This window comes from Rhodofomes roseus, assembly GCF_022264815.1.
Source record: "Rhodofomes roseus strain CIRM-BRFM 1785 chromosome Unknown C8Q71scaffold_13, whole genome shotgun sequence".
Lineage (NCBI taxonomy): Eukaryota > Fungi > Basidiomycota > Agaricomycetes > Polyporales > Fomitopsidaceae > Rhodofomes > Rhodofomes roseus.
Window position 1 is genome coordinate 199,520 of NW_025952969.1, and position 23,894 is coordinate 223,413.

Consider the following 23,894-nt stretch of genomic DNA (forward strand, 5'->3'; position numbering starts at 1 on the left):
ATGTGGGCCGAACAGCCTTCTTATTGCATCTCCGATGAGCCTTTCACTAGCTAATTCTTGAGCTAGTTGCTGAGATGGGGCGCGTGCATGGACTAGACTGAGTAGGCTGCCTATCTGATCTTCGGTTGCATTCTTTCGCACGAGCAGTTGTGGCATGTATAGCGGATACTCGGTGGGCACAGCACGACCCAGCCACCTCTGTCCACGGGTTCGGTTGTTGAGAAGATTCAGGAATAGCTTGACCCGTTCCGTCAGCAATTGAGTAGCGGTCTCCGTGATATCTTGTGCCCTTGAACCACTCTGTAAGTATATCAGACCTGAATTCACTACACTGTTCCGGAGCACCGCAATTGACAGCGTACCTCTGTTTTGTAACGAAGTTGAACGGGTATCGGCTTGACAGAATCGAATGGCCTAGAGGACAGTAGTTCCATCCCGACATCGTCAACATAGTCATGCAGTGATTCGGTGTTTACCGTTGGTGGCCATCCGAAGGCACAGAATGTCCATGTCACAGGACCAGCTGTGCCGCCGTGACAAATGTCAGCAGTCATTTTTTGGCTCCTGCGCTTCCGGTTCAGCACAGGTATTGTCATGCATTGTATCGCGACGTACCGAAGACCCTCGACTCGAACATCACTTTCAGACGTGAGCTCACAGAGTTGGCAATTTCCGGGATCATGACTCGGGGGTCCGTAGGCACTGCTAGTATAGCTTGTGGGCTGTGGAGAGGCAATCCTGATGCGGATATTTGTATGACTAATCAAGTTAATCAGCGTAGTTCAGCACGTATTACAATGATCATGAAGGCACCTTTGTACCACGTTCGGTAGCTCCTCCTCCTCCTCCTCCTCCTCCTTCTCCTTCTCCTCCTCCTTCTCCTTCTCCTCCTCCTCCTCCTCCTCCTCATGCGAGTCCGGCATCTCCAATTGAACTCCCTGGAGTTCGTCTATCCAGTTTTCGACTCGCAACACCGCTAGCATCCGCTCCGTGGCTTTTCGCTGCTGCTCTTCGGCCAAATCGTTCGAATCAACCGAGTCGGTGTTGCCTGCGTCATCCGTATTGGACTCGGATTCAAACGCAGATGGATCCATCTCGTATTCATCCCGCAAGACATCGCGACCTCTAGGCTCTCGAGGCTCACCGCCAGTGGATTCCGAACGTATATCGAACTCAATCGCCCTGTCTTCCAGTAATGACTGCAGTGCCTGCTCTTGCGCCGACCGAATATGCTCAGGCCAATGGACATGTTCTAGTAACGTTACCAAGCGGGAGATGTGATGCTGCAGCGAGAGGAGAAGAAGAGCAACCCGATAGCGGCCACGAATGAACTCGGGAACGTCTCCGTTGCACCGGGAAGGAAAGGGAAGACTGTCCACGAGTAAAGATAGGTATTGGCGTCCATCTTCATTGAAATATGGCATGTGCGCCACGAGGTGAATTTGCTCCGAGTCATAGATGAGGCCCATTGGCATAGCACAGGCCGGTAGCTCGATGGTCGGCGTCGAGCAAGCATTAGAGGATGGCAGTGTGATATTCTTGTCACCTGAATGGTGCACCAAGGATTGGAAAATAGCCTCTACACTGAGCTCGCTCGTCGACGCAAGAGTGCGTAACGTCCATGCCAAATCCCGGCTTGGTGTCCGGGTCGGCTCGCTGTCCGAGTGGTTGCCGCCTGGCCATCGTGAAGGACCTTTCATACAGAGCACTAGTGCTGGGTTGATGGCACTGATCGGTGTATAGGCGAGATGCTCTAGAGACCTCGAGTTCGTGGGGCTAGGTCCCACCGGATAGTACATAACGGCACAGTCGATGAAGCACAGGCTCGGTAGCTCTTCTGATTCTGCGTGCCAAAGGTCCAAGATGCCCAGATTTTCCCTAACAAGTAGAATGATCACTGTTGGCATGATATGACCTAGACCGACTGGCGGGACGTTACCTGCGAATGTAGGTCGAAGCCACACCATCCAAAGCTGTGATGACGGAATGCTCTGCTTGTATCTCCGAGTCTTGGTATTGCAGTATCTGAGCTACCTGGTGAATCGACATGTGTGTTCGGTGCGTCGCATGATTGTCAATGAATGCATTCGTCCATTCAGAGCTGGGGAGACGGTCCACGTAGCGCTCGACAGATGTGGAGAAGTGCACAGGAATGTCGTTCACCAAGCGGTCGGCCAGTTCGTCGTCAGTCAGGGGATAGAGGTCCGCTTCTATGCAACGAAGGTGGAGGCGGACTATGTCCCTGCTGAGATCCCGATGCCTACTAGTAGTCCAATCGTAGCGGCATTTGCTCCCTTCGAGTTCGTTGATGACATCCTCCTGACACGACTGATCAGAAATGCTCTACGGACTCGACAGACGCGACTCACCGATATCCAGTGCGATGGGATGTCTAGTCTTTCATTCCACGCTCGCTTCAAGTCATGGAGATAGGTAAAATGATGTTGGAGCTGGACCTGTAAATCTCGGTCGAGCGAGGCGGCTACTGTCGATAAGGAGCTGAAAGACCATTTCGTGGTTACCATGACTTTTTCAGGCTGGACTTGGGCAATTTCGTACAGGTGACAGCATACCTCGACATGAGTACTACGTTCAATTGCTGCAGGATCGGTACGCGACCGCCACTTGGCAAATCACGTGGTCGTGTTTCCCTCGACGTGCGCGGCGCGGCGACTGGCACTGGCAGCCTTTCGATCTTGCCAATGAGCTCAGCACAAACCTCAAGTAGACAACGCCAGCTGGCAGACCGTAACTTCGCCACAGTGCACGCTCATCTACAGATACAGAATGTCATAGCATGCCGCAATAATGGGTGAGCGATTCGATATGCCAGTCGAAACCGAAATGGCACTGATGTCGGACAGGCGAGGCTTCCAGCTGATGCTGACACGGTGGATTGCATCCTAGACCACCGGCCAGCAGAGCACAAAAGGCCGACCGCAGGACGTTTGCCTCTTCCTCCGCTACCGTCAACTTCCAAGTCAACGCACGCACAACTTCAACACTCTACAACAACATGGTTCTCCTCGGCATGATTGTCGGGGGTCTTCGGGCCCTCAGCCATCTCGCTCATGCTTACTGCCCGCCTGACTCCGGTCAGAGTGCAGTCAGCAGTCCCGGCGCTGGTGGTCTCTGCCCTGGGATCACTAGCGCCGTCGACAAGGTCGTACTCAAGGTTGAGGACTCGCTCAGGTGAGTCTCTCTTCTCAGTCGCGCTGCTCAATGTCCGCTGACCACATCGCGCAGCGGGTTCGGCAACACGACCTCTGGCCTACTCGGCTACTCCTTCATCGGACACGAACTGGTCTCCGACATGATGGCTTTCGTCTTTGGCGGCAACATCGCTCCTATGTCTGCCACCGAGGCTTCCGACCAGATCGCCTTCGTCAACGACACCTCTTCTGTCCACGGTTACACGGTATATGGCTTCACCGACCTCGTCCTGCACCTCGTCAACGACGTTCCCGACAACATTGGCGCCCCCAAAGTACTCGCAACGACGACGGACATCATCGTCGCACCCAAGTACGAGCTCATGCTCTGGGAAGCTCCGATGTGCACGGTTTGCCCTGGCGAGTTCCTGACGAAGAACCTATTCGACGCTCCGGCCCCCGAGCTCGTCGTCTACGTGCCTCCGAACACTTGCCTGCTCAGCGACCTGCACCCTCTGCCTGCTTCCACCGACGCTATGCCTCATGCACTCAAGGCTCCCCGTCGTCTCGGCTATCTGGGAACTATGCTTCTGCGTCTTCTCCGGCTCTCGGGTGCACTCGGGACTCCTAAGGTCAGCCTCACCGTCGGTGCCACCGCGCACCTCTCCGGCTATGGTCTCTATCTGCTCGTTGTGGGCGCGATGCTCTGGAGCACGCTCACGACATCCTGGTATAACATCGGCATCGGTTGTGGTGTCCCTCTGGCTGTGCTAGAGGGTGCCCGAATTGGACTCAACTTCTACCTGGTAAGTTGTCATAACATGCCTGTATGCGCCCGGCGGCTGACAGGTCTACGCACAGCCTCGTAAACCGACAATTCACCTCGCATCCCAAACACCGGTATCAACGAACTCAAACCCCAGCTCAAATTCGAATGCGGACTCGGACTCGGAGGATCTCTCCGCGCTCTCGGACGAAGACCTCGCGCGCGAGATCGCAGAGCTCATGCGTGCGATGGATGAAAACGACGCTAGAATGGACGCGTTTGGGAGCGGGATCGCGAGGCTTGACGGGGGTATGGACGCGTTGGACAGTCGGCTCGCGAGGCTGGACGCGCTGGACGCGGGCTTTGCGCGACTGGAGGAGGAGATTGGCCACGGACAGGGTATGGAGGGGGAGGGCGAGGAGGGTTGAGAGGGTATGCCGGGTGGTGCGCTGTGCGTGCCGTTCGACAAACTCTCTCACTCCTTTCTTGGTTATTGGGATGCATGGCATCCTTCGGTCAACGGTCACGGTCTATGGTTACGTTTACTTTATGTTCTTTATCTCTTCTCGTTCTTGGGTATTTATGGGTGTTGCAGCATGATTGTCGTCTCCGGCCTGTACTAGGTCACGGCTTTCTCAATGCAATTGGGTTCATTGACTAGATAATGTTCGACATACCGGTTCGCCGCAATGAAGGACACAAATGTATCTCAACTGCGATGAATTCAACGCTATACGGATGGCTACAAGATAATACAAGACAAATCGATACATATCGAAACGTATACCTAATCGTTTCCGTACATGGCAGAGGTCCGGTGGATTCTAAGTCCAACGATGCAAGGACTGCAAGCTAGAGAGTACAGATCAAGGCGAAGGAGATGAGTTGAGACCGTAGCCAGGAAACATGCAAGGTGAGACATATAGTAGAGAGACAAAGAGACGCGTATCGTACAAATCGAGATCCGGAGAGTTATCCGCTGAGTCCATGCTGTCCGAGTCCATGCTGATGTCATATGCAAGAGATGAGAACGGAAAGAGAAAATGGAAAGAAAAAGCGAGTCAAGACTGAAGTATGCCCCCAACAGTCCTGACCCGCGCGATGAACGGCATGCCACGAACCCGCAGGGCATCACGGGTTCGCGACATGTCGGACATCAAGAAAGAGTGGTGGTACAGTACGAAAGGGAAGGAACATAAAGAGAAATAATGATAGGCTGTGTGGCGTCGATGGTCGACGCGTTGATGAGCAGAGCGCGGCGTGCGTCTACTGCGCGGGTTCTACAGGTGGACGCTGCAACGACATCAGTATGGATTGCATTAGCCAACCCGGGAGCCACTCACCTCTGTCCACCGGTAGCCCACATCGACCGAAGGTTCTCCTGGAGGATCTTCCGCCCCTCCTGCGCGTGACGGAGGGCGACGTCCTCACCCATCTCGTCCCGGAGAGCGCGCAGCTCGGCGTGGCGGCGCACTCGGCGCTCCCGGAGGCCAAAGAGGTTCAGGCCAGGGTGCTGGCGGCGCAGGAAGCGCTTGCAGAAGCTCATCGTCGTAGGACACGGACCCTGAGAGCGATAGATGAGCATCGAAATCACGAGCATGTAACACAAAGAAGCTCACCTCGTCCTCGATGAGCGAGACGTTCGTGTAAGGCCCGCTCGAAGGAGCGGGGCGGGCCTCCATGGAGGTCATCGCGCTGAACGTACGCGGGCGCGTGGCAGAGCGGGGCAGCGCGAGCGGGGTGGGTACCGGGCCGTCTTGGAAGATGACAAGCAAGGGACGAAGAGCCAGAGGTGCGGTGGGCGTGTAGGTCGCGAGGTCGTATGCGACGAGCGGGCGAGGACCACCGATGAGCGCGTGGTCCTTGGGGAACGCCCGAGCCATGCGAGGCTTAGGACCGGCCTTCCGGATGGCACCCGACGCGCCCTGAACGTCCCAGTCGGACGGTATGCCCTTGAGCGAGGTCACGAAGAACTGAAGCAAACGCGTTAGCCGACTGTATGCGATGTATAGATGATCGCACGCACCATAGACCAGTACAGAGTCCGTCCCACGAATCCCAGAACAGCTTGCAGGCCAAGATGGCCGATGGGCGTCATGCGCCATGCCGTCCGAACCGGCTCGAGGGTAGCGACGGCGACGTAGGCGATGACGAGCGTGTAGAACACGACGAGGGCGTGGATAGCTCGACGTGAGCCAAGGTGATGGTGATCCTGGAAGCCTCCGACAACCGTACGCGCAGGCTTGACCACGTACGGTGTCTCAGGCGTCCAGTCCGAAGCAGGCAGTATAATGACGGTCTCGGGCGATGGCTGCGAATGCGTCCGCGGTCGCTCGGCCAGGAGGCAGGTGTTGGGAGGGACCCAGACGACGATGTCCCCTGGAGGCCGCACGATCAAATCCGTAGTCCATTGCGCGAGATCGAAGGTAGGTGCCGCGATGAGATCCTTGGTCTTGCTCCACTTCCGTACGTCTTCCTTGATGTCCGCCAGCTGCGCGAGGTATGGGTCGCCGGGGTCGTTGAAGAAGGTGAAGGAGGAAAAGGTTGGAGCGTTGTCGAACACGTCCGACGTGATGGGGATGAGGCGTTGGCTGCTCGATGAGACTGTCAGTAGATGCATGATGGGCAGCGGACAGTTGGACTCACGTAGCGTCGTACACAAACCCCGCCATACCAGACCCGATGTTGCCCACCACCGATCCTCCGACAACGTTCGAGAGCTTGTCCCCGATGCCGCTGTGCATACAGTCAGCTAAAGTGTAATCATCAACGACTATGAGCGCGTACCTGAAGGAGTTGGAGACATGGTCGATGAACGACTCGACCTTGTCGATGATGAGGGGGCAAGGAGGGTTACTGCCAAAGAGGGCGTGGGCAGCGAGGCCTCCCTCGCCGCCCAGTCGACAGTAGATGTACGACTTGGGGGCGAGGGAGAGTGCGCCCGCAACGAGGAGGGCACCGAAGGTGAACATGGTTGATATTATCAAAAGGGGGGATGGAGGACGAGGGCGCTGAGAGGGGCGCTTGAGGGCGAGATGGGGAGACAGGGCGGTGTGGGCAGCCGTATTTATATGTTTGTGGGGAGGCTGTTGGGCGTTGTTTGGCGGATTAAACGGACTGCGTGCGTGACCGCGTCGCGACGCGTCGTTTGCGCGCGGCGCGACCGACGCTTTCCTTTTCCGGATGACAGGGTTGGTTCGTTTTCTGTCCCGACGCCCCTTGTCTTCCTACCACGTCCATCCGCACTTTCCCCGCCCTTGCCGGGCCCTCGTCTTCCTCGCCGCTATGGTCCTAGCGACGAGCAACGCCCTGGCGACACGTGAAGTGAACAGAAGAGCGCATCGATGTGCATTACTACAATCGTCCAGTCAGCAAACAGAGCGCATACAATTTCCCTGTCATGGCCTCGGTCGCCGCATCCGGGGCGTGTATGCTGCCACGGAGGCTCCTGGGCCCTGATAGGACACCGGTCTCCCGGACGTGTCATCTAGAGCATGAGGCAAGCGTTCAGAGATATGATTCCCTGCTATTCACAGTGTGTGCACTCACCGGGACCATCCAGCGCACGACCTGGTGAAGGAAGGCACTCGGAGATTGGCGCAATGCCAAGCGTTGACGCAAAAGCCCAGGCACACTACCCCTTGTAAGTCGCTTTTGCTGGTCCTGTGCACCGCATATTGAGCATATGTTCACAGGAGAACAGAATGTTCGTAAATACCACCTGCTAGCCTGCGGAGAGACGGGTGACTGGTGAGCACTGATCGAGTACAAGGTAAGCAGAAACGAAGTTGCGCGCCCCGATGTATGGTAAAGATGTGATCTTAGGCGCTTCGCGGATGCAAAACTCTCCCTCCGCATTATCTCCGAGTCACCGAAGGTCGCCGACTACGTTGCCGGCAGCCAGCTCGCCCTCGGTGTTCTATCCCACCGCTATGCACGTATGCCTCAAGATCTCCTCTTGAACACGTTCCAACTTGGCACGCAAAGCACTCACAAGAGACCGGGTATGCGCTTCTATTACCCAGCAGGCAAGAATGGCTGTGTCATAGTAGTCGCTGACTTCTACATGCTACGGACAGGTTAACTTTGTACATCCTTTGGACCAAGTCATGGAGCAGATCATCTGCAACCTCTACCCGGAATGATCTCCTCGTCTGTAGGGCCGTCGCATGCAAGAATGTGTTCTCCGATCGTCCTCGCCTCCTTGCCTCTCCGACGCGTTCGATTTCAATAGTCGACTTCTTGCTTATTGGCGACTCGTCGTTTGCGAAGGCGCGCCTGCTCATTTGCATGCACGGCGGCGATGGACAACACGCGCGGCCAAGCGATTACCGGGGACTATTGGCGGTGGCGACCTTCGTCTCTGCCCACGAAGGGGCACAGCGTCTGGTTTCTCTTGGTGAGCCTCTGGTTTTCGGTGCCCCTAGCTCCCTTTCGCCTTTTTCGTCCTCAATGTACGTGCTCGTTTAGCCGGGCGCGGCTCTTGCTTGTCATCGTCCCCTTCCCGGCCCCTCTTGTGGCCCGCCAAATCAGGCTTCTTTGTGGCAATGCGAGTCCTATAAAGATTGGGCATGTCAACACAAATCCTGTCTCGACTGTACGAGAAGGGAGCATGACTGCGTGGGTAGGCCAGCCGCGACTCACTGGCAACCGTATCGGTCGTGCAGTACGATGACCCCATCGAACAGCGATTACTTAATCGTTCTACTCACCTGTTCTTGGGCGGGAAGTCCGCTTGAGTTCCCTTTCGCACATTGTATTCACCATTTCGAGGTTTCGTGCACGGATGGTCTGGATGGTGTGGGGCGTGAATCAGCCCCAGTCCTCCGGTGAATATATGCCTCTAGCCATACCTGTAGTATCCTCGATGGCAGCCCCACCTATGTTTGACTCCGTTCGTTTCGTTCTTTCCTGGATCCTCGCACTTCGTCTTGGCTCGTTTGCCTCCTTGTGGGCCACAACCGAGCGTGTATGTGGCCGCGAGCTATCACGGACCTTCGCAGCACTGGCCAGTGTCCTCTCTCTCATGGATGGTGTGGTGCGTTGTTTCCTTTCTGTCGCGTATGTTCGCTTTGGGATCACGTCCGCCTCGGCTGCTCGGCGATGGAAATGAAGGAGGAGGGCCGCATCCTTCAGTTCGCGGGCCTTCACGCTCGTCGCCTTCATGAAGCTTGGACTTCTATGGATTGTCTGGGACATGGTGATCTTCAGCTGGATAGGGGATTGTGTACGTGGGTTGCGTATGCTTGTTGGGGAGTAGGGGTAGGTGATGGCTCGTCTGCTTGTGGCCGGAGGGCCCAGGGCCACCTTGCTTTGTACCTCGCGTCGCGTCACGGGACCGCGTGCAGGGGGCCCCCTTCGCGTCGCCACTCGTGTGGCCACCCGGGGACAGCGGCTGTAGTCCACTGGATGTGCTACGTTCCAGCTCTGCGGTTTCCCCGACAGTGATACAGCATAGATATAGATACCCATGCGAGCCATTAAACTCGCCTCTGAGAGCAGTTGATTTGCGAAGCACGAGTGTGTGGAGGCTGGGGAGCGACAATTGAAAGGGAGCCAGAGGCCACTGGTGGTCGATGATAGAACGAGATTGACGATGCCAATGAGGGGAGGATCATGCACGTTCTGGTCATCGTGCGCTATTTATATTGCGAAAACGCTTCCTTTGTTGCCGCAGCCGTTGTCTGACAATGCATGATGGATTACGCGAATCGCATTGGTGACCCATTGAACTCGAACAGAATAGAGACACAAGACTCTATGAAAGGAGAACAATTGGCTGTCTGAGAAAGCCATGGGTGACGAAACAATCGCTCTCGGACTACAGCCTTTCCCGCTGCCCAGGAGCTGAGCACCGCACGACTCCACACTATAGGGGTTGCTCAAAGAGTCGAGATTGAATGCGACATTTCGAAGCACGCCTTGGAGTGGTCCTCGTATATGCGGCAGCTACACAGGCGGCTCGACGGTCTGATTCAGCTATGCTTCAGTGACTAATCGTAGTTGGTTGGACTCGAACCGGATGCAACAGATTGGAGAAAACACGCTACGTCCATAACTCCAGTTCTAGGAAGGGGTGGTGTTGATATGGCAATCACGAACCGAATCGAAAGGTGCTAGTACTGCTATGTACCCGTCAAGGAAATCAATGGCTTCACTACCGCTACAGCATCGAGAGTTGAGGAACTACTCACAGAAGACAAACACGACATACTCCTTGCGGAGAGCTCGTATGATTGGTAAGTACGCTGCCTGCAATCCTTGCACACTTGATTTCGCCTGTCGTGACCCGCCCGCCTTTCCATAGAGCCGTTTCATTTTGATCCCATACATTGTTCGTGGCCTACAACGTAAAAATGGAGAGTGTTCAAGTACAACGCGAACGTCGAGGCAATTGCAAAGTCGCACGCCGCCGCCCGGCGTACAGTAAAGATGCGATCTTGACAAGCGCTAAGCGCTTTGCGGATGCAAAAGCCGCCTTCCGAATCGACTCATCCGATATCGCCGAGGCCACGTTGCAGGCGGCTAAGCACTGCCGCTACGCATCCCTGACGCATCCTGCTTTCGTCCTTCGCTACTCCGCTACGGAGTCTCACTCTTATCGGTGTGTATCATACTGTGCCTGCCGCCTCGGAGACCGTGACCGTGTTTACAATCGACTGTGATTCCTCCGAAACATTGTTACACAAGCATCCTCCCCTTCTGGATTGGGTCGATCAGCCACGCACGCCGGAGCCTGGAGGGTATCCAACGCTCGAGTTAGCATTGATTAAGCTGATATTGATATACTAACCAGATATTCTCACTTATATCTGATCACTGGTCGCAAGAAGCTCGCCGGTATCGCCGTCAGTCAGGAGTAGCGTCAAAGAGCGCGTTCATCCTTCTGCAGACTGCAGGTTCAGGGAAGACACCCACCGGTACCGCAGGACGGACCAAATGTGGCGCGAGACTCAGGCACTGACCTGAATACATCCCAGGAACCAACACCGTACACATCGCAGGGAAGCTGATCCGCACTGCAATCCTCAAGACAATAACATGCAGAAGATGGTCGTTGCGTTGTCGTGCTACGAGAAACGGAGATGTCTGAGTCCTGGAGGTGCGACAGCAAACATGCTCTCCAGCTGAGCTGTCGATCTGACACACGACTGAAACAGGTGCATCGTCATGGAGTCGCTCAACTAGAGACCACGCATGTCATTCGGAGAAGCTTGGCTACCGAAGTCACATCGAGAAGTGCGTCTACCGACCTTTCTCCCTGATGACTAGGCTCCTTATTCAGGTGTCCCATCGGATGATCGTTAAGTGCTATGGCGGCCATTCTTACTTCGACGACCACACAATTGACGCCTCTCGGCAAGATCCACTCTTCATTGTTCACGCCTATCTCTGATTTCTCCGATTTGCCTTCAGGGCACCGAGCTATGTATTGCATTTCTGTATCGTAGTGCTGCTCCTTATGCTGAACAGTATGTTGTACCCAGATGACCGTAACACCCTCCATTGCCCGGAGGATGTCATCGCTGCAGTCAAGCGTCAGCCATACGCTTGAGTACGGGGCACACCGGTCCCAACAAATGATGCATATGCAACACCAAAAGTACAAGGAATTCCTCTACTGGACCTCACCCTATTCTCCAATTCTCTTGGACGTCAAGAAGTCTTGATCGGTGAGTGCTACGGACTCCGCCGTACGTATGATTTGATCGTCAGGTACACACTCCCTCGCTGTTCATTTGGCTGTCGCCAATCATTCAAGGCACTCCTATTCGACCGACGTCAGCGCCGGTGCTCATTACAGGGAAGCCTTTTGTGTTCGATAATCCCACTCCTGAACGAGAAGACGTGAAGCTTTGCAATAGAAAGCTTCTGTCGCTGAAAGCATTCGGTATGTTCCTTCACATTCTCGCGTGCGCGGCTTCGATCTAATGGTATGGACGGGCCCGGGGGACATCTGTTGGACAGTTTTCTTGATTACCTACTGCATCGCAGAATTGAACCTTGCGTTCGAGCTTGGAAGATTGGTTCGGCGGGACAGACCGTGCGATTGATGGATACATTGGAGGGCGAACACATCCCTTTCTAGCTCATGGCCGACAGTGAGGCCGTCGACGCTCATCGCGGCGATGAATCTCCGCACACGGTTTAAGGCCTATAGATACCGACCGCGCATGAAACACTCCTGACTTCTCTTCGTGAGGTCGTCCCGCAATCTCGGATACAGAAGCCTCCAAATGGGGATGACTTGAGGCGATGGTATTGCTGTGCGCCTTCTATTTGACTTCACTTACATAGATGCAGCCACAGAACGTGGCTACCGCGTGTCCGAAGCCGCCGATCGTGATAACTTGGTTTGGCAAAACATAATCACCCATGTGAGTCTCTCTCCTCTGGCTTCTGGCTGCCCAATGGGCAATGATCTGAGTTCGCAGCTCAACGAGAGGATATAGGGACGACCGGGTAGAAGTCAAGTTGAAACAGTGCCCTGGTGGGATACTATGCTAAGAGCAGTGCTGTGGCTGTGGGGGCCCGTCGACAATGGGTGGAATTCGACAACGCTCAGAAGTTGGGAGACGACGGCCTGTCCTAGCCTCTCTGACTCCCTCATCAAAGCATGGAAGTGTAGGGTCATCATTGACTGCGCTGTTCGTTCCCGTCTGGTGGGTTGTCGTAGCAGACGCCCTCCGCCCCTCTGCAAGAACAATGGGGACCACATACAGTATGTGACGAGCACACACCACTGGTTGTCATGCTTCTGTGTGTCGGTCCCTGGGCGCCATGACCTCCCTAGTGCTTCCGATATCCTTGTTCGTCTTTCCACTGATGATTGCTAGGAAATGAAGTGATAGAACCTGAAACGGCTTCTCATTTCGAAAATATTCGCGTCTGCGGAACCTGGGAGGCAATGAGGAGTCGTCCACCTTTGTTGTGGGTCGCGCGTCTCCCACATGATGCATGAGGTAGGGCGATGAGCGACATGCCGACCTAAGCACGGTGGCATCAGCTTGCCCAGTGGACTTGAGCTTACCTTCAGCTGACCTTGCGGTACCAAGAATCGCACAGATGCTGCTGGCTTGTGTGTGCACACTGCCGTTTATAAGCCGGCGTTGGCATCGCGTCCTTCCAAACTTTGCCCCGCTGCCTTCGTAACATCATCTCCACGCCGTTGGGACAGCTCTTCAGAGTGCAACGGCTCTCATCCTCGCGAGCCACTCTACGCTTGTTCGCCAACGTTCCGTACAGCGGAATCGCCGCCACCGACCTCCGGCTACGAGTCGTATCAACATGACCAACCCACCGACCGGTGCCCCGTGGTCCACTATGCCTGCACATCAGGATCTATACAGTACGGGTCGCCACCTCGTCGCGCAGCATCGACCTGAGCAACAGACGCTGTAAGCACTGTCAGCTTCCAACGGTCGAGCCGGTTCTAATGGCGTCGACCGCACCTTTCCCAGGACATCAGCGCCGTCCACACGAAGCGCCAATAGCTATGCTCAAAATCTACCTCCGTAAGTTCGCATATTGTTGCGTGTAGCCGATTTTCTAACTCTCATTCTATTAGGCGTGCTGTGTCATCGCGCAGCGAAGCTAGCTACCATCGACCATCGTTTCCTCAGTAAGTCCATACATTTCCGATGCCCCGTCCCTTTCAATACTCACATGTGGGTGTAGAGGCGCTCAAGCGGCGCAGCCATCGTATGCGTACCACAGCGCATATAATGCCGATACGTACAGCCCTCAGTGAGGCACAATACTTCATGAATTGACTCATGATGTGTCTGACCGCTACGCTCATGAAGGTACCCACGTGTCGGGGCTACGCCCTCTTTGTATACCTCAGCGCAGATGCCCGGGACAATTCCGTACGTAATAGCAGCGACTCTGATAGCACTGCCTGACGACGTTCTTCCAGGCCAGCGCTCCCGTTCTGGTCAGACGCCGGGGCCACCAGCATTCATCACAGCACTGCCTATGGACCGGCGACCGCCTACACCGATCAGTACCGGGATTTGTCTCCAACAATGTACAGCCCGCACCAAGCGTCTTCGCCCGGGTCCCCTTCTTCGTCTTCGCCCTCGAGTTATCACTCCGTTTCCCCCCACCAGCTCATCGGCATGCCGCACATTCCAGAGTCGATTCCATTTTTTCCTGCCGATCCCGTCCCTCGCGTTCCATGTCTCTGGCTTGGCTGCAACGTCCTACTCGATGATATCTCTACTGCAGGGATCAAACGCCACATCCGCGACTGGCATGCGGATCTGTCCGGGACGTCCCACAAGGACCGCAGGGCATGCTTGTGGGATGACGGCAATGGAAGCGTATGTGGCCGCGAGCTCGACGCCGCTAGCTTTGCCAAGCATATCGCGTCGGTGCACTTAAAGAGCACCGCACAGGAGTGCGAGTACTGCCACAACACGATCGGTCGGGCCGATTCGCTCGCTCGGCATAAGCGGGACCACTGCCCGCATCGTCCTCGCAAGTGAAGCCGAGCACATGCCATAATCATTTCGCGGCTTGGAGGGTGGTACGCCTGGTTCGTCTGGTCTTCAGGCTCTTGATAAGTTCTTGCACTACTTTGTGCGCCTACATCCCGCCTCCCATGCCGTGTGGCGCAGGCGCTATCCACAAAAGTATACCTCGTACTGGTTCATTGGTTATCTGGTTCATTGGTTATTCCCTTCGGTTTCGCGACTCTTCCCTTGGATTTTGTGTATTGCTATGCTGCTCGACTGTATCATATGACCGCCCCGCCTCGATGTAGCACGTTCCCCGCAGTACTGGATAGCTTCTGCGAAGAGATATGTCGTGATTGTCTTCTATGCCCAATCCACTCTCAATACTTTAGCGATCGTGTATTCGTTGCTTCTCCTGACACGTAACACAGCAGTAGCATCTCCGGTAGCATGCTGCTCCGCTTGCAATTGAACGTATCGATCTATATTGCATTTTCCCCATGATACTGAGTTGACTCAGTAGAACTGAAACCATGCAAGTGGCGGATTGTCGCCAATCAGTTGCATCCGGTCTGAGTCCACCCAACTACGATTAGCCACTGAAGTGCTTAAGGATAACCAGTACTACACCTTGTAACTCAGACTGTCGAGCCACCTGTGTAGCTGCCGCATATACGAAGGCCAGTCTAAAGCGTGCCTCGAAGCTTCATGGCGACCACGAGTCTATGAGTAGCCCTATAGTATGGCGCGGGGCAGTGCTGAGGTCCTGTGTACTAATCGGATGAGCGACAAGGACTGTAGTACTCGAAGCGCAACCAGCGGGGATTCCGAGAGCGGCTGATCACCGCTTATGGCGATATCAGGCAGCCGATTGTTCTGCTTTCGTGGAGATGCTTGCGTCCCTCTTTTGTTCGATTTTGTCGGGTTCGTTTCGGAGTCATCAGTGTGATTCGTGGAACCCCTTATGCATTGTCAGACAGCGGCTGCGGTGACAAAGGAAGCATTTTCGGGAACATTGTCGCAGTATAAATACCTATAGCGTACGGCGAACACAACGTGCATGACGCTCCTCCTCACCGGCGGTGTCACACTTGTTCCACCATCGACCGCCAGTGGCTCCCGAAGCTTTCGCTTTCGTCGTTCCCGAGCTTCCACAAACTTGCAGTAGCTCGCAGAGGCAAATCTGATGTCTCGAACCGATCTCTATGCTGGTTTACTCTCGGGAGAACAGCAGAGCTGGAACGTAGTATACATAGTGGACTACAGCCGCTGTCCACGAGTGGCCACACGAGTGGCCCAGGCGACGCGAAGGGGGCCCCCTGCACGCGGTCCCGTGACGCGACGCGAGGTACAAAGCAAGGTGGCCCTGGGCCCTCCGGCCACAAGCAGACGAACCACCACCCACCCTACTCCCCAACAACCGCAGCATACGCAACTCACGAACACAAGCCCCTATCCAGCTGAAGATCGCCATGTCCCAGACGATCCAAGCAAGTCCAAGGTTCATCAAGGTGGCGAGCGAACTGAAGGATGCTGCCCTCCTCCTGCATTTCCATCACAGGGCAGCCGACACGAGCATACCTGCAACCCGGTCAAACGCGCACGGCGGGCGACAACACAACAAAGCATTGACGAGAAAGAGTCAACTGGCCGATGCGACGAAGACTTGCGAGAGCTCGCGGCCACGTACACGCGCCGCGGTGTCTGTGGAAGATACAAAAGCACCAAGACGTAGTGAAAGAATACAGGCAAAGATGAAACAAAGGGCAGACACAAAAGGCGGAGTTGCCCCGGAAGATACTGCAGGTACGAGGGCCTGCAAGCGTTGGTCACCAGCATACTGATCCACGCTATCGATTGGCCCATACCTCCCAGGCGACAGAAACGAGCACGGTGAACACAACACACCGAAGAAACCTGACCCGCCCGAAAACAGGTGAGTTGGACCGCTGTTCAGTGCCATCGTATTGCACGACCAATACTACGATCTATCCACGAAATTGTGCTCCTCGCTCGTGCATCCGTCAAGGAATTATATATTGATTCGTACAATCGATACAGGGCTCGCATTGCACCGAAAAGGCGTGCTTTGATAAGCCACAAGAGGGGCCGAGAAGCGGACGACAGCAAGCAAGAGCCACGTCCGACTAAACGAGCACGTACGACGAGGACGGAAAAGACCAAAGGGAGCTAGGATCATGGAAAACCAAAGGCTCACCGAGATAAACCAAACGCGGTCCAAGGAGTCCCCCGTCGGCAGCGACGAAGGTCGCGACCGGCAATAGTCTCCGGTAGTCGCTTGGCCGCAAATACTGTCCATCGCCGCCGTAGACGCGAGTGAACAGGCGCGTCGTGACGATGTCGAGTCGACGATATGGAGGAAGTCGACTATTGCTTGGGAGATGCGATGCGAAGAGGCGATGAGGATCCGGAATCAAAGGGAGTAAACGCACGCAGTCTTGCATGCGACGGCCCTACAGACGAGGATATCATTCCGGGTAGAGGTTGCAGGAGATCTGCTCCATGACTTGGTCCAAAGGATGTACAACGTTAACCTGTCCATAGCATGTCAAAGTCAGCGACTAATACGACACGGCTATAATTGCGGCCTGCCGAAGAATAGAAACGCATACCTCTCGTGTGAGTGCTGCGCGTGCCAAGCTCAATATGCTCACCCAGAGCCGAAGAGGTAGTAGATCGTGAGGCATGCATGCATAGCCTTGCATAATGGTGGGATAGAACACCGACTCGGAGAGCGAGCTGGCTGCCGGCAACGTAGTCGGCGACCTTCGGTGACTCGGAGATAACGCGGAGGGAGAGTTTTGCATCCGCGAAGCGCCTAAGATCACATCTTTACCGTACATCGGGGCGCGCGACTTCGTCTCCGCTTACCTTGTGTGTGCGCAACGCTGTCTCCGCAGGCTACCAAGTGAGTGCTATTTGCGAGGATTCCCCTATGAATAGATAACCATTCCACGGCGCACAGGATGTGTAAGAGCGACTTACCGCTTGGCGTACTAGTACTCCCGCCGGACATCTGCGCCAACGCTGAACCTCGCCGCGGCGCCGTCCTCCCCCACCCTGCGGAAGATGGTGATCAGTGGGTAGCATACACTCTGAAAAACCAGGAATTATTGCTCTGAACGCTTGCCTCTTGCTCTAGATGACACGTCCGGGAGACCGGTGTCCTATCAGGGCCCAGGAGCCTCCGTGGCAGCATACACGCCCCGGATGCGGCGACCGAGGCCATGACAGGGAAATTGTATGCGCTCTGTTTGCTGACTGGACGATTGTAGTAATGCACATCGATGCGCTCTTCTGTTCACTTCACGTGTCGCCAGGGCGTTGCTCGTCGCTAGGACCATAGCGGCGAGGAAGACGAGGGCCCGGCAAGGGCGGGGAAAGTGCGGATGGACGTGGTAGGAAGACAAGGGGCGTCGGGACAGAAAACGAACCAACCCTGTCATCCGGAAAAGGAAAGCGTCGGTCGCGCCGCGCGCAAACGACGCGTCGCGACGCGGTCACGCACGCAGTCCGTTTAATCCGCCAAACAACGCCCAACAGCCTCCCCACAAACATATAAATACGGCTGCCCACACCGCCCTGTCTCCCCATCTCGCCCTCAAGCGCCCCTCTCAGCGCCCTCGTCCTCCATCCCCCCTTTTGATAATATCAACCATGTTCACCTTCGGTGCCCTCCTCGTTGCGGGCGCACTCTCCCTCGCCCCCAAGTCGTACATCTACTGTCGACTGGGCGGCGAGGGAGGCCTCGCTGCCCACGCCCTCTTTGGCAGTAACCCTCCTTGCCCCCTCATCATCGACAAGGTCGAGTCGTTCATCGACCATGTCTCCAACTCCTTCAGGTACGCGCTCATAGTCGTTGATGATTACACTTTAGCTGACTGTATGCACAGCGGCATCGGGGACAAGCTCTCGAACGTTGTCGGAGGATCGGTGGTGGGCAACATCGGGTCTGGTATGGCGGGGTTTGTGTACGACGCTACGTGAGTCCAACTGTCCGCTGCCCATCATGCATCTACTGACAGTCTCATCGAGCAGCCAACGCCTCATCCCCATCACGTCGGACGTGTTCGACAACGCTCCAACCTTTTCCTCCTTCACCTTCTTCAACGACCCCGGCGACCCATACCTCGCGCAGCTGGCGGACATCAAGGAAGACGTACGGAAGTGGAGCAAGACCAAGGATCTCATCGCGGCACCTACCTTCGATCTCGCGCAATGGACTACGGATTTGATCGTGCGGCCTCCAGGGGACATCGTCGTCTGGGTCCCTCCCAACACCTGCCTCCTGGCCGAGCGACCGCGGACGCATTCGCAGCCATCGCCCGAGACCGTCATTATACTGCCTGCTTCGGACTGGACGCCTGAGACACCGTACGTGGTCAAGCCTGCGCGTACGGTTGTCGGAGGCTTCCAGGATCACCATCACCTTGGCTCACGTCGAGCTATCCACGCCCTCGTCGTGTTCTACACGCTCGTCATCGCCTACGTCGCCGTCGCTACCCTCGAGCCGGTTCGGACGGCATGGCGCATGACGCCCATCGGCCATCTTGGCCTGCAAGCTGTTCTGGGATTCGTGGGACGGACTCTGTACTGGTCTATGGTGCGTGCGATCATCTATACATCGCATACAGTCGGCTAACGCGTTTGCTTCAGTTCTTCGTGACCTCGCTCAAGGGCATACCGTCCGACTGGGACGTTCAGGGCGCGTCGGGTGCCATCCGGAAGGCCGGTCCTAAGCCTCGCATGGCTCGGGCGTTCCCCAAGGACCACGCGCTCATCGGTGGTCCTCGCCCGCTCGTCGCATACGACCTCGCGACCTACACGCCCACCGCACCTCTGGCTCTTCGTCCCTTGCTTGTCATCTTCCAAGACGGCCCGGTACCCACCCCGCTCGCGCTGCCCCGCTCTGCCACGCGCCCGCGTACGTTCAGCGCGATGACCTCCATGGAGGCCCGCCCCGCTCCTTCGAGCGGGCCTTACACGAACGTCTCGCTCATCGAGGACGAGGTGAGCTTCTTTGTGTTACATGCTCGTGATTTCGATGCTCATCTATCGCTCTCAGGGTCCGTGTCCTACGACGATGAGCTTCTGCAAGCGCTTCCTGCGCCGCCAGCACCCTGGCCTGAACCTCTTTGGCCTCCGGGAGCGCCGAGTGCGCCGCCACGCCGAGCTGCGCGCTCTCCGGGACGAGATGGGTGAGGACGTCGCCCTCCGTCACGCGCAGGAGGGGCGGAAGATCCTCCAGGAGAACCTTCGGTCGATGTGGGCTACCGGTGGACAGAGGTGAGTGGCTCCCGGGTTGGCTAATGCAATCCATACTGATGTCGTTGCAGCGTCCACCTGTAGAACCCGCGCAGTAGACGCACGCCGCGCTCTGCTCATCAACGCGTCGACCATCGACGCCACACAGCCTATCATTATTTCTCTTTATGTTCCTTCCCTTTCGTACTGTACCACCACTCTTTCTTGATGTCCGACATGTCGCGAACCCGTGATGCCCTGCGGGTTCGTGGCATGCCGTTCATCGCGCGGGTCAGGACTGTTGGGGGCATACTTCAGTCTTGACTCGCTTTTTCTTTCCATTTTCTCTTTCCGTTCTCATCTCTTGCATATGACATCAGCATGGACTCGGACAGCATGGACTCAGCGGATAACTCTCCGGATCTCGATTTGTACGATACGCGTCTCTTTGTCTCTCTACTATATGTCTCACCTTGCATGTTTCCTGGCTACGGTCTCAACTCATCTCCTTCGCCTTGATCTGTACTCTCTAGCTTGCAGTCCTTGCATCGTTGGACTTAGAATCCACCGGACCTCTGCCATGTACGGAAACGATTAGGTATACGTTTCGATATGTATCGATTTGTCTTGTATTATCTTGTAGCCATCCGTATAGCGTTGAATTCATCGCAGTTGAGATACATTTGTGTCCTTCATTGCGGCGAACCGGTATGTCGAACATTATCTAGTCAATGAACCCAATTGCATTGAGAAAGCCGTGACCTAGTACAGGCCGGAGACGACAATCATGCTGCAACACCCATAAATACCCAAGAACGAGAAGAGATAAAGAACATAAAGTAAACGTAACCATAGACCGTGACCGTTGACCGAAGGATGCCATGCATCCCAATAACCAAGAAAGGAGTGAGAGAGTTTGTCGAACGGCACGCACAGCGCACCACCCGGCATACCCTCTCAACCCTCCTCGCCCTCCCCCTCCATACCCTGTCCGTGGCCAATCTCCTCCTCCAGTCGCGCAAAGCCCGCGTCCAGCGCGTCCAGCCTCGCGAGCCGACTGTCCAACGCGTCCATACCCCCGTCAAGCCTCGCGATCCCGCTCCCAAACGCGTCCATTCTAGCGTCGTTTTCATCCATCGCACGCATGAGCTCTGCGATCTCGCGCGCGAGGTCTTCGTCCGAGAGCGCGGAGAGATCCTCCGAGTCCGAGTCCGCATTCGAATTTGAGCTGGGGTTTGAGTTCGTTGATACCGGTGTTTGGGATGCGAGGTGAATTGTCGGTTTACGAGGCTGTGCGTAGACCTGTCAGCCGCCGGGCGCATACAGGCATGTTATGACAACTTACCAGGTAGAAGTTGAGTCCAATTCGGGCACCCTCTAGCACAGCCAGAGGGACACCACAACCGATGCCGATGTTATACCAGGATGTCGTGAGCGTGCTCCAGAGCATCGCGCCCACAACGAGCAGATAGAGACCATAGCCGGAGAGGTGCGCGGTGGCACCGACGGTGAGGCTGACCTTAGGAGTCCCGAGTGCACCCGAGAGCCGGAGAAGACGCAGAAGCATAGTTCCCAGATAGCCGAGACGACGGGGAGCCTTGAGTGCATGAGGCATAGCGTCGGTGGAAGCAGGCAGAGGGTGCAGGTCGCTGAGCAGGCAAGTGTTCGGAGGCACGTAGACGACGAGCTCGGGGGCCGGAGCGTCGAATAGGTTCTTCGTCAGGAACTCGCCAGGGCAAACCGTGCACATCGGAGCTTCCCAGAGCATGAGCTCGTACTTGGGTGCGACGATGATGTCCGTCGTCGTTGCGAGTACTTTGGGGGCGCCAATGTTGTCGGGAACGTCGTTGACGAGGTGCAGGACGAGGTCGGTGAAGCCATATACCGTGTAACCGTGGACAGAAGAGGTGTCGTTGACGAAGGCGATCTGGTCGGAAGCCTCGGTGGCAGACATAGGAGCGATGTTGCCGCCAAAGACGAAAGCCATCATGTCGGAGACCAGTTCGTGTCCGATGAAGGAGTAGCCGAGTAGGCCAGAGGTCGTGTTGCCGAACCCGCTGCGCGATGTGGTCAGCGGACATTGAGCAGCGCGACTGAGAAGAGAGACTCACCTGAGCGAGTCCTCAACCTTGAGTACGACCTTGTCGACGGCGCTAGTGATCCCAGGGCAGAGACCACCAGCGCCGGGACTGCTGACTGCACTCTGACCGGAGTCAGGCGGGCAGTAAGCATGAGCGAGATGGCTGAGGGCCCGAAGACCCCCGACAATCATGCCGAGGAGAACCATGTTGTTGTAGAGTGTTGAAGTTGTGCGTGCGTTGACTTGGAAGTTGACGGTAGCGGAGGAAGAGGCAAACGTCCTGCGGTCGGCCTTTTGTGCTCTGCTGGCCGGTGGTCTAGGATGCAATCCACCGTGTCAGCATCAGCTGGAAGCCTCGCCTGTCCGACATCAGTGCCATTTCGGTTTCGACTGGCATATCGAATCGCTCACCCATTATTGCGGCATGCTATGACATTCTGTATCTGTAGATGAGCGTGCACTGTGGCGAAGTTACGGTCTGCCAGCTGGCGTTGTCTACTTGAGGTTTGTGCTGAGCTCATTGGCAAGATCGAAAGGCTGCCAGTGCCAGTCGCCGCGCCGCGCACGTCGAGGGAAACACGACCACGTGATTTGCCAAGTGGCGGTCGCGTACCGATCCTGCAGCAATTGAACGTAGTACTCATGTCGAGGTATGCTGTCACCTGTACGAAATTGCCCAAGTCCAGCCTGAAAAAGTCATGGTAACCACGAAATGGTCTTTCAGCTCCTTATCGACAGTAGCCGCCTCGCTCGACCGAGATTTACAGGTCCAGCTCCAACATCATTTTACCTATCTCCATGACTTGAAGCGAGCGTGGAATGAAAGACTAGACATCCCATCGCACTGGATATCGGTGAGTCGCGTCTGTCGAGTCCGTAGAGCATTTCTGATCAGTCGTGTCAGGAGGATGTCATCAACGAACTCGAAGGGAGCAAATGCCGCTACGATTGGACTACTAGTAGGCATCGGGATCTCAGCAGGGACATAGTCCGCCTCCACCTTCGTTGCATAGAAGCGGACCTCTATCCCCTGACTGACGACGAACTGGCCGACCGCTTGGTGAACGACATTCCTGTGCACTTCTCCACATCTGTCGAGCGCTACGTGGACCGTCTCCCCAGCTCTGAATGGACGAATGCATTCATTGACAATCATGCGACGCACCGAACACACATGTCGATTCACCAGGTAGCTCAGATACTGCAATACCAAGACTCGGAGATACAAGCAGAGCATTCCGTCATCACAGCTTTGGATGGTGTGGCTTCGACCTACATTCGCAGGTAACGTCCCGCCAGTCGGTCTAGGTCATATCATGCCAACAGTGATCATTCTACTTGTTAGGGAAAATCTGGGCATCTTGGACCTTTGGCACGCAGAATCAGAAGAGCTACCGAGCCTGTGCTTCATCGACTGTGCCGTTATGTACTATCCGGTGGGACCTAGCCCCACGAACTCGAGGTCTCTAGAGCATCTCGCCTATACACCGATCAGTGCCATCAACCCAGCACTAGTGCTCTGTATGAAAGGTCCTGCACGATGGCCAGGCGGAGACGACCCGGACAGCGAGCCGACCCGGACAGCGAGCCGGGATTTGGCATGGACGTTACGCACTCTTGCGTCGACGAGCGAGCTCAGTGTGGAGTCTATTGTCCAATCCTTGGTGCACCATTCAGGTGACAAGAATATCACACTGCCATCCTCTGATGCTTGCTTGACGCCGACCATCAAGCTACCGGCCTGTGCTATGCCTATGGGCCTCATCTATGACTCGGAGCAAATTCACCTCGTAGCGCACATCCCGTATCTTAACGAAGATGGACGCCGATACCTATGTATGGTCGTGGACAGTCTTCCTTTTCCTTCCCAGTGCAATGGAGACGTTCCTGAGTTCATTCGTGGCCGCTATCGGGTTGCCCTTGCCCTCCTCTCGCTGCAGCATCACATCTCCCGCTTGGTAACATTACTAGAACACGTCCATTGGCCTGATCATATTCGGTCGGCGCAAGAGAAGGCACTGAGGTCGTTACTGGAAGATAGGGCGATCGAGCTCGAGATACGTTCGAAATCCACTGGCGGTGAGCCCCGAGAGCCTAGAGGTCGTGACGTCTTGCGGGATGAATACGAGATGGATCCATCTGCGTCTGGATCCATTTCCGATAAGGATGAA

The 23,894-nt window shown here is 55.7% G+C and overlaps 9 protein-coding genes across 9 annotated transcripts; 4 read left to right on the forward strand and 5 right to left on the reverse strand.

The window, feature by feature from the left end:
• Positions 1-705: 705 nt before the first annotated feature.
• On the reverse strand, positions 706-2,525 carry C8Q71DRAFT_858829 (uncharacterized protein; the record flags this gene model as incomplete). The annotated part of the gene is made up of 4 exons (XM_047927564.1): positions 706-759; positions 822-1,878; positions 1,940-2,319; positions 2,370-2,525. The coding sequence occupies 4 exons, from the start codon at positions 2,523-2,525 to the stop codon at positions 706-708; spliced, it is 1,647 nt and encodes a 548-aa protein (XP_047777604.1).
• Positions 2,526-2,691: 166 nt separating this feature from the next.
• Positions 2,692-4,577, forward strand: C8Q71DRAFT_908363 (uncharacterized protein). The gene is made up of 4 exons (XM_047928993.1): positions 2,692-2,812; positions 2,865-3,192; positions 3,247-3,958; positions 4,014-4,577. The coding sequence occupies exons 2-4, from the start codon at positions 3,017-3,019 to the stop codon at positions 4,344-4,346; spliced, it is 1,221 nt and encodes a 406-aa protein (XP_047777605.1). The 5' UTR covers positions 2,692-2,812; positions 2,865-3,016; the 3' UTR covers positions 4,347-4,577.
• A 43-nt stretch (positions 4,578-4,620) lies between these two features.
• C8Q71DRAFT_764456 (uncharacterized protein) lies at positions 4,621-5,284 on the reverse strand. The gene has a single exon (XM_047924067.1). It carries the CDS (start codon positions 5,048-5,050, stop codon positions 4,706-4,708), a length of 345 nt encoding a protein of 114 aa, XP_047777606.1. The 5' UTR covers positions 5,051-5,284; the 3' UTR covers positions 4,621-4,705.
• Positions 5,094-6,995, reverse strand: C8Q71DRAFT_107181 (uncharacterized protein). Its single transcript, XM_047916296.1, has 6 exons — positions 6,706-6,995; positions 6,565-6,654; positions 5,945-6,509; positions 5,538-5,891; positions 5,262-5,482; positions 5,094-5,211 (listed from the first exon to the last, which is right to left on the reverse strand). Exons 1-6 carry the CDS (start codon positions 6,888-6,890, stop codon positions 5,199-5,201), a joined length of 1,428 nt encoding a protein of 475 aa, XP_047777607.1. The 5' UTR covers positions 6,891-6,995; the 3' UTR covers positions 5,094-5,198.
• Positions 6,996-8,392: 1,397 nt separating this feature from the next.
• On the reverse strand, positions 8,393-9,710 carry C8Q71DRAFT_107219 (uncharacterized protein). The gene is made up of 2 exons (XM_047916297.1): positions 8,631-9,710; positions 8,393-8,474 (listed from the first exon to the last, which is right to left on the reverse strand). Exon 1 carries the CDS (start codon positions 9,397-9,399, stop codon positions 8,731-8,733), a length of 669 nt encoding a protein of 222 aa, XP_047777608.1. The 5' UTR covers positions 9,400-9,710; the 3' UTR covers positions 8,393-8,474; positions 8,631-8,730.
• Positions 9,711-13,694: 3,984 nt separating this feature from the next.
• C8Q71DRAFT_107290 (uncharacterized protein) lies at positions 13,695-14,587 on the forward strand. Its single transcript, XM_047916298.1, has 2 exons — positions 13,695-13,787; positions 13,838-14,587. Exons 1-2 carry the CDS (start codon positions 13,771-13,773, stop codon positions 14,406-14,408), a joined length of 588 nt encoding a protein of 195 aa, XP_047777609.1. The 5' UTR covers positions 13,695-13,770; the 3' UTR covers positions 14,409-14,587.
• A 3,364-nt stretch (positions 14,588-17,951) lies between these two features.
• Positions 17,952-19,853, forward strand: C8Q71DRAFT_107490 (uncharacterized protein). The gene is made up of 6 exons (XM_047916299.1): positions 17,952-18,241; positions 18,293-18,382; positions 18,438-19,002; positions 19,056-19,409; positions 19,465-19,685; positions 19,736-19,853. Exons 1-6 carry the CDS (start codon positions 18,057-18,059, stop codon positions 19,746-19,748), a joined length of 1,428 nt encoding a protein of 475 aa, XP_047777610.1. The 5' UTR covers positions 17,952-18,056; the 3' UTR covers positions 19,749-19,853.
• Positions 19,543-20,326, forward strand: C8Q71DRAFT_764513 (uncharacterized protein). Its single transcript, XM_047924068.1, has 2 exons — positions 19,543-19,685; positions 19,736-20,326. The coding sequence occupies exon 2, from the start codon at positions 19,897-19,899 to the stop codon at positions 20,239-20,241; it is 345 nt and encodes a 114-aa protein (XP_047777611.1). The 5' UTR covers positions 19,543-19,685; positions 19,736-19,896; the 3' UTR covers positions 20,242-20,326.
• A 42-nt stretch (positions 20,327-20,368) lies between these two features.
• C8Q71DRAFT_764515 (uncharacterized protein) lies at positions 20,369-22,255 on the reverse strand. The gene is made up of 4 exons (XM_047924069.1): positions 22,135-22,255; positions 21,755-22,082; positions 20,989-21,700; positions 20,369-20,933 (listed from the first exon to the last, which is right to left on the reverse strand). The coding sequence occupies exons 2-4, from the start codon at positions 21,928-21,930 to the stop codon at positions 20,601-20,603; spliced, it is 1,221 nt and encodes a 406-aa protein (XP_047777612.1). The 5' UTR covers positions 21,931-22,082; positions 22,135-22,255; the 3' UTR covers positions 20,369-20,600.
• Between the last annotated feature and the right edge of the window lie 1,639 nt (positions 22,256-23,894).

Coding starts and splice junctions, on each gene's coding strand:
- C8Q71DRAFT_764513 (XM_047924068.1), top strand. CDS start 19,897: ATGCCCTGCGGGTTCGTGGCATGCCGTTCATCGCGCGGGTCAGGACTG.
- C8Q71DRAFT_764515 (XM_047924069.1), bottom strand. CDS start 21,930: ATGGTTCTCCTCGGCATGATTGTCGGGGGTCTTCGGGCCCTCAGCCAT. Junction 21,701..21,754: donor AAGGTTGAGGACTCGCTCAG/GTGAGTCTCTCT, acceptor CACATCGCGCAG/CGGGTTCGGCAACACGACCT. Junction 20,934..20,988: donor TTGGACTCAACTTCTACCTG/GTAAGTTGTCAT, acceptor GTCTACGCACAG/CCTCGTAAACCGACAATTCA.
- C8Q71DRAFT_107181 (XM_047916296.1), bottom strand. CDS start 6,890: ATGTTCACCTTCGGTGCCCTCCTCGTTGCGGGCGCACTCTCCCTCGCC. Junction 6,510..6,564: donor GGGTTTGTGTACGACGCTAC/GTGAGTCCAACT, acceptor CTCATCGAGCAG/CCAACGCCTCATCCCCATCA. Junction 5,892..5,944: donor GGACTCTGTACTGGTCTATG/GTGCGTGCGATC, acceptor CGTTTGCTTCAG/TTCTTCGTGACCTCGCTCAA.
- C8Q71DRAFT_107219 (XM_047916297.1), bottom strand. CDS start 9,399: ATGGCTCGCATGGGTATCTATATCTATGCTGTATCACTGTCGGGGAAA.
- C8Q71DRAFT_764456 (XM_047924067.1), bottom strand. CDS start 5,050: ATGCCCTGCGGGTTCGTGGCATGCCGTTCATCGCGCGGGTCAGGACTG.
- C8Q71DRAFT_107490 (XM_047916299.1), top strand. CDS start 18,057: ATGTTCACCTTCGGTGCCCTCCTCGTTGCGGGCGCACTCTCCCTCGCC. Junction 18,242..18,292: donor CATGTCTCCAACTCCTTCAG/GTACGCGCTCAT, acceptor CTGTATGCACAG/CGGCATCGGGGACAAGCTCT. Junction 19,410..19,464: donor TCTCGCTCATCGAGGACGAG/GTGAGCTTCTTT, acceptor TATCGCTCTCAG/GGTCCGTGTCCTACGACGAT.
- C8Q71DRAFT_908363 (XM_047928993.1), top strand. CDS start 3,017: ATGGTTCTCCTCGGCATGATTGTCGGGGGTCTTCGGGCCCTCAGCCAT. Junction 3,193..3,246: donor AAGGTTGAGGACTCGCTCAG/GTGAGTCTCTCT, acceptor CACATCGCGCAG/CGGGTTCGGCAACACGACCT. Junction 3,959..4,013: donor TTGGACTCAACTTCTACCTG/GTAAGTTGTCAT, acceptor GTCTACGCACAG/CCTCGTAAACCGACAATTCA.